General features: G+C 32.6%; 1 protein-coding gene across 1 annotated transcript; it reads left to right on the forward strand.

The window, feature by feature from the left end:
• Nucleotides 1–1,059, forward strand: LOC107621451 (uncharacterized). The gene is made up of 2 exons (XM_088494334.1): nt 1–311; nt 393–1,059. The coding sequence occupies exons 1-2, from the start codon at nt 1–3 to the stop codon at nt 1,057–1,059; spliced, it is 978 nt and encodes a 325-aa protein (XP_088350460.1).
• The last annotated feature ends 6,892 nt before the right edge of the window (nt 1,060–7,951 follow it).

Here is a 7,951-nt window from a genome sequence, read left to right on the forward strand (position 1 = left end):
ATGAAAACTATATCTTCTATTCAAGCTTTTCGAGACTTTATTAATGGAGGTAGCCTGGTTGATCTTGGATATGAAGGTAGTATGTTCACTTGGAGTAATAAACAGGCAGGAATTAACTTTATTCGAGAAAGATTGGATAGATGTTTGGCCTCTATTCAGTGGAAACAGAATTACCCAAATGGCTCGGTGGTGCACTTAGATGACACAGGATCTGACCATAGACCGCTTCTGGTTTCCTCGTATAGAGGAGGTTTTAAAACAAAGAGAAGGTTCAGATTTCAGGAAAGATGGTGTGATAGCGAAGAAGCTAGGCATGTGGTGGCAAATTCATGGCATATGAAGGTTAAAGATTCTCCGATATTTGTATTATTCAGCAAGTTTAAATAATGTAGACACAATTTGGTAGCATGGCAGAAAAATTTGTCTACTAACTTGAAGAAAAATATTGCTGAATTAAACTCAAAGCTGAATGCAGAGAAGGATAAAGGTGCAGGGGCTGACACTACTATGATTCGGGTCTTAGAGGTGAAACCAGAAGATGAATATGAGAGGGAGAAAAGATTCTGGAAAGAAAAGGCCAGGTTGCAGTGGGGTGATAAGAACACAAAATTCTTTCATGCCAAATTCCGTATGCGGAGTAGCAAAAACAAGTTGCACAGGCTGGAAAGTGATTCGGGTGAGGTTGGTACTAATCCAGAACAAATAGCTAGTATTGCGCAGCAATATTTTAAAAACCTATTTACTACTTCTAAACCAAAGGAGCCGACTGAGGAGCTGGAGGGGTTGACTAGAAGGGTAGATAACAATACCAATCGAAGGCTAACTAGACCAGTCTCGGATCAAGAAATCAAAGATGCAGTTTTTTCTATTAATCCTCTTGTAGCACCTGGAGAGGATGGATTCACTGCAAAATTCTATCAGTTTTTCTGGGACACTATTAAAAGGGATGTTCTTAATGCTGTTCATAGCTTCTTTGAGGGAGGGAAGATGCTCAGAGCCTTCAATCATACACACATATGCTTAATTCCTAAAGACTCCAACATTAGCAAAATGAACTAGGTGAGGCCAATCAGTCTTAGTACTGTTTTTTATAAAATTATCTCTAAAATTCTTGTGCATAGATTACAACATACTATAAACAGAATTATTAGCGATAACCAAAGTGCATTTATAAAGGGCCGGCTCATTAGTGATAATGTATTGATTGCTCACGAATTTATGCACTTCTTGAAGAATAAGAAGTTTGGGGATGAACAACTAGCATTGAAAGTAGATATGAGCAAAGCCTACGACCGGGTTGAATGGAACTTCGTTTGGGCTATTATGGAGAAATTGGGTTTTTGTAGAAGGTGGGTGGAGTGGTTGAAGGAATGTGTAACGACCGTTTCCTACTCTGTTGCTGTAGAAAGACAACCTCATGGTTATTTTAAGCCATGTAGGGGATTGCGACAAGGCGACCCACTTTCCCCCTATATATTCTTATTTTGTGCAGAGGGACTCTCCCATCTGCTCCACAGAGGAGAACAGAGGAATGAGATCACTGGAATTCGTTTGAACTACAGATGTCCTTACATTACTCATCTATTCTTTGCAGATGACTCAATTATATTCGATAAGGCAACACCCCAAGTATGTGCTAACATAGTCAAGATCCTACAATCTTATAGTGATGTGAGCGGACAGTGGTTAATCTACAAAAGTCATCGTTATTTTTCAGCAAAAATATCAATCCTAAAACTCGAGAGACTTTATCTGATATTCTCAGCATTTCCCATGTTGGGAACCAAGATGAATACTTGGGTCTGCCCTCAGTGATACAGAGATCGAAAAAAGCAACCTTCAATTATATTAAGGATTGGGTGGTGAAGAAATTATAGCATTGGAAAAAATCCCTCTTATCAGCCAGCGGCAAAGAAACATTGATAAAAGACGTAGCCACTGCCATTATGATATATACGTTGGGGTGTTTCAAGCTGCCTGAGACTCTTATTGAGGAAATACAATGTATGATAATGAGATTTTGGTGGGGACAAAAGGAGAATGAAAGAAGACAACATTGAATTGGTGGGGATATAATCTGTAGACCTCATACTCAAGGGGGATTGAATTTCAAGGATTTAAAAGTCTTTAATCTAGCTATGCTAGGAAAACAAGGCTGGAGAATCATTTCTCGACCTCACTCTCTATTGAGAAAAGTTCTAAAAAGCAGATACTTTAAATACACTTCCTTTCTAAGGGCAGAGACAGGCTACAATCCGTCATGGGGGTGGCGCAATATTTTGGAAGGGCGGAAAATTCTCGAACAAGGCTGTCTATGGAGGATAGGACGAGGTGAAAAAGTCAGGGTCTTTGAGGATAGATGGTTAAAACAGGTGGATCCTAGCTCAATTCACAACAATACTACTGCCAACAACCAAATTGAATGGGTCTCACAGCTAATAGATCACAACAAACAATGACGAAGAGACATTATAGAAGCAACATTTGAACTAGACATTGCACAGATTATTCTACAAACTCTAATAAACGAAGGGGAAGATTTGCTAACCTGGCCAGCAGAGCGAAATGGACAGTACTCTGTTCAATCTGGTTACACATATGCCTTTAGAATGCTCCACAATCCACCGGAACTGCTACCTGAAATTTGTCAGCAGAAACAAATGTAGCGAGCTCTTTGGAGGATCCAATGCCCTCCCAAAGTAAAAAATTTCCTCTGGCGTGCTCTTCACAATAGTCTTCCCGTGCGGTAGAATTTGAACCACCGATTACCAACAGTTCTGCCACAATATCCTAGATGTCCAAATCCTTCTGAATCGGTGACCCACTGCTTGGCCTCTTGCTCTCAATCAAGACAGGTATGGTGTTTGGCAAGGATCCAACCATCAGAAATGGCTGGAGATGACGACATATTTTGGAAATGGTGGGTGCATGTGAGTGGAAGGATGATGGGAGAAGATGGAAGAAACAGAAAAATAGTAAAGATGGCTTTCACCCTCTGACAAATATGAAAAGTACGTAATATGAAGATCTTCGAAGACAAGAGTTTCTCACCTTTTGAAGTTTTCTCCATAGCAGATAAGATGGAAGAGGAATTTGCTGCAAGGACATTACATGGATGAAGTAACTCTTGAGTTCTTAGTCTCGATTGTTTTAAAGTAAGTTAAGTGGGAGTACCCTATTTTAGTTTTCTTTTATTGTGCTGTCCAAAGTTGGACCAACTCTATTTGTTGCTTAATCTTCTAATTAATAATATTATATTCTACCTTTGAAAAATAAATAATGTATTAACATTAGAGACATTTAAGGGAGAGTGTTATATATAAATATATCTGTTATGGATATTCTAAACTATAACTATAACTATATTTTAAATCTCAAACTCTAATCTTTATTTTCATAACACTTTTTAATAAATAATTTTTAGAATTTGATTAATTTTATTTTAAAATTGTTATAAAAATATCTTTTTCTTCATAACAATTATATTTCTAAAATGTTGATGCATAAGCCTTCTTTTATTTTTAACTTATGTTTAGCCATTTAGGTAGTTTCTTAGCAATAAATATCGATCTCTATTTTTTTTTGTCTTTAAAAATTTTAACACCATGTAATATAAGTATTTAATTAAAAAACTTAAACATTTAGACCAAAATATGTGAATAATTATATATTTAACTATATTCAGATCGGGTGTTAGCTAAAAATTAACAGTTAATTAAAGAATAGTAGTAAAAAATGGTAAAAAAATGATTTATAAGATTAACCAGTTAATTATAAGAAATTAGTAAAAAAATAAAATAAAAAGTTAAATGTTTTGTATAAATCATTACTCTATTATACCTAATTGAATTTTAGTTAAATTCTCATGGAATCTCTAAATCTTTCAGTATTTTTTAATTTTAAATTCACCAACTCAACGATGAATCCAATTTTGAGAAGCTCTTAAAAGTATTGTCGCCAGCACATATATAATTATGCTTCCATGTTTTCTTTATTTGACTAGTATCCAGTAATTAATGTTTTTTCTCACTTTTCTTTCTAATTCTTCTACTTAAACAAGTCACACCTTCCTAGAAACTACATGCATATATAATTGTTAAGTATAATAAATACTAAATAGTCAACATCACAGATTATGTGTGTTAGTTTAGTTCTTGAAAATTTATATTTTAACTTGATCTTTAGAAAATATAATTATATATTAAATTGATTATTTTATCAGTTAAATGATTATTTATTATAAAATAAAATTTAAATTAATTTTTATAAAATATAACTATAAATTAAATTAATCTTTTTATTAATTAAATAGTGACATGTGACATGATCATGATATATTATCATCTAATTAGTAAAAAAATAATTTAATTTATTATTAAATAGAGACTCACAAACAATTATCTTCACATGAAGTTGATAACTAAAAATTATTAGATAATTTAATAAGTTTGACTAATTAAATTATTATCTAACGATTGTTAACTTCACATGAAAATAATTGTAATAAGTTTTTATCTTATTATTATCAACTTTGTTACGTATACATTAAAATCAGCCATTAGTATAAATAATTAAAAATACAAAATATATACTAATTAAAAATAAATTAAATTATATATGTATTTATACATAAATACATAGTGATTAATTTTGATGTCTAATTTTAATATGTAAATGATATTTTTTTTATCACTATACCCTTTAAAAATTAATTTGAGATTTAAAGTAAATTAACACGCACTTAATCTTTCGAGAACTATTGAATATTAACCCATAATAACCACTATAATTCTCAGAATAATCAATCATGAGTACGTGTAAACTGCATGTAAGTTCATGTGAGAAATTGATGATGATGTCTAATTAATAATTAATAATAAAATGTTAGACTAATCAATAACCTCCAAACTTAGAAATTCTTGCTCCCCTCCAATTTTCCAAAAGCTCTTCCAATAATTTGAGGGGTTGCAACTTCGCAGTAAGTTCATACTTCTAGTTCTAGATACTCACACTGCACTGAACTCTGAATTCTATAAATACACACACCAAGTGTATGGCATGTGGATCACACCACAAAGAACAATAATGCGGAAAATTGAATTGCAGAGGTTTAGGATGTTTTGTCGCAGGAGAAATAGCACCAGATTAATACATAGAACATAAAATGAATATGTTCGTATGGTCGGCGCTATTCTCCTGCGACATGATATCCTTTAACCTCTAACCACAATCATTGATGTGATCTTTTTATCTTCACACGAACATATATAAATGAGGTAATTTGATTATCAACAATTTTTTTTTCCTTCTTTTTTCACTGTAATATTCGTTCCGATCTTGTTGACACATACATTATTATCTTTCCAAGATCGGTAAGTGATTAATGATATATGAAATTTATCGCTTCTCATCAGTTTCATTTGAATTTGTAAATTGTGCTGCAATCGTGTAATAAGTAATAACGAATGATCAGTTTGGTCTTTAACGCAAAATAAGAAGAAATTAAATTGATTGGTGTACGCATAATTTTGGAATTGCAAATTTGTAATACAGTAATGTTATTGTTCCGGTCCAGTTCATTAATAAACTAGCCCGGTTACGAGACACCGACTCGACGGATCCACCAACCCGAACTAGGAGGCGACTCGCACATCACCTCCCATTCCACAAGAAACCTGGACAGCTAGCGGAAGCTTCCAGGCACACGTGGGATTTCACAAAGGATTCACTCGAGTACGGAGTATAAATTGGGAGGGACCTATTCATCTATAGAGGTACGTCACTTTATCCTAATTAGCCGCTTTATCGTACGAACATTGACTTGAGCGTTGGAATCCTTGCAGGTGGCCCCATCCCGTCAGTGCCTGGCCAACTCAGACGAACGCCTTCCTCCAGGAGTCCACATCCAGGTCGAGCAACCCTCTCACACTCTGTTGCTCTAGCATCAGCCTCACCCAACTCACTAAACACCCAAGCAACCCAACAGTTATGTAGTCAAAAAATTATAAATAATAAATAAAATATATATTTAATAATATTCTTATTTATATATAATTGCTGGAAAATGGAAGCTGGAACTTCTTTATCTTTCTCTCAAGCTGGAATAATCTTGAAACTTTGATTATGTTAACAAACATATTTTACAGCTATGTCACTTGACTATGTATATATTTATGTTTGGATGTTATTTTTTCAAGCTTAAAAGTTAGAAAGTTTAACTAGCTATCACGTGTTACTACGTATACACCACCCTAATAAGTTTTGGTTTTGTTGACTTACGTTAAATTCAAGCTTCATGTTATTTATTATTACATTCATAAATATATGCCAGCAACTGTAAAAAAAAATACGACGAATTTACAAAATATAAGTCATTATATATTTTTATATAAATATATATACTTTAATTTACTTTTAATATATATTGTATCTGCTCAACTATTTCTCTAAAAAAACTTACAAGCAACTACATACGCTAATTATTATTTCTCTCAAGATTCTTACAATGCAAGAAGCACTTAATGTTAATTAATTAAACGATTTCATACTTCAAATGTTTATTTCCTTCAACTGAATAATCTAGATATCAAGAATACATAAATACAGTCCAGCTACATATCTAAGTATTTTTGGCAACTAAGTTTAACTAAGTTAGTTCAAACTTAATAAAAATTACTTTCATTATACCAGCGTGTATCATACAGGTGTTTCAATAACGTAACTTTTTCGTCTTCGTCTTCTCATTTTCTTTCTCCGTTTCCTTCTCCTCGTCCTCCTCCTTCTTCTTTTAAACTCGCACACGTAGATTCTTCTTCTTCTCTTTCGTTATCGTAATCATCAACAACACCAACATTTTGCAAACAAAAACCAACATTTTGAATTGAATTTGAATTTATATAATGGACAATATTCGGTTCATTTAGTATTATACATTGGTTTCGCTTTGATAATATTTTCGGTTCATTCTAGACGCAGGTGTTTCTAAATTCGAATTTATATAATGCACAAATGTTCGGTTCATTTGGTATTATATATATAGTGGTTTCTCTTTGATAATATTTTCGGTTCATTCTAGACGCAGGCTAGGTATTTCTGAATTCGAATTTATATAATGGACAAATGTTTGATTTATTTGGTATTATACAATGGTTTCACTTAAAATATTTTCGGTTCATTTGCAGTCCAGGTGTGATGTCGATGAATAATTTGTTCCAATGATTGGAATGGCTTTCAAGACAAATTGAATGGAATGGAATGAAATCTAATACAATTGAATAAAGTGATAATAAATAATTTCGTTCCTTTTTGCTAAAAAAAGACTCAATCATTAACAAAAACACAACGAATTCATTTTTGAATCCAAATGAATCTCAATTAAATTAAGAAATAAACCGAAATTACTCAAGGAATAAAAAATTTGGTAAATACTTATCAGCAGTATCAAGTTAACCTCAATTAACACACAAATGAACCGAAATAAATTAAGAAATGAACCGAAATTATTTAATGATGGCAGCAGAGAAAATTAGAACTAATAAAGATGTTCACAAAATGTTGGTATTATTGGTGATGATGATAACAAAGAAAAAGAGGAGGAGGAGGAGGAGGAGGAGGAGGAAGAGGAAAGAAGAAAAACCTGCGTGCGCAAATTTGGAAAAAGAAGAAAGAGGAGAAGGAGAAGGAAAAGAAAAAAGGAAACAGAGAAAGAGAGGAAAATGAGGAAGGAGAAGGAAAGGAGAAAGAAACGCATAATTTAAAAAATTATTATTATAACAATTTGATTAGACTTGGTTAAGTATTTTGTTTGAATTTGAATGTAGAACTTTATTGATATGAATATATGAGATCATCAATACCTAGAATTTGAATCCTCTGCTCTACTTAAATAAATTGACAAAAAATTATAAAATAAAAAATATAAAATAATCAATTTTAGATGAATAACTATTAT

The sequence above is a fragment of the Arachis ipaensis genome, chromosome B10, assembly GCF_059453495.1.
Source record: "Arachis ipaensis isolate K30076 ecotype BB chromosome B10, ASM5945349v1, whole genome shotgun sequence".
In the NCBI taxonomy this organism is placed as follows: domain Eukaryota; kingdom Viridiplantae; phylum Streptophyta; class Magnoliopsida; order Fabales; family Fabaceae; genus Arachis; species Arachis ipaensis.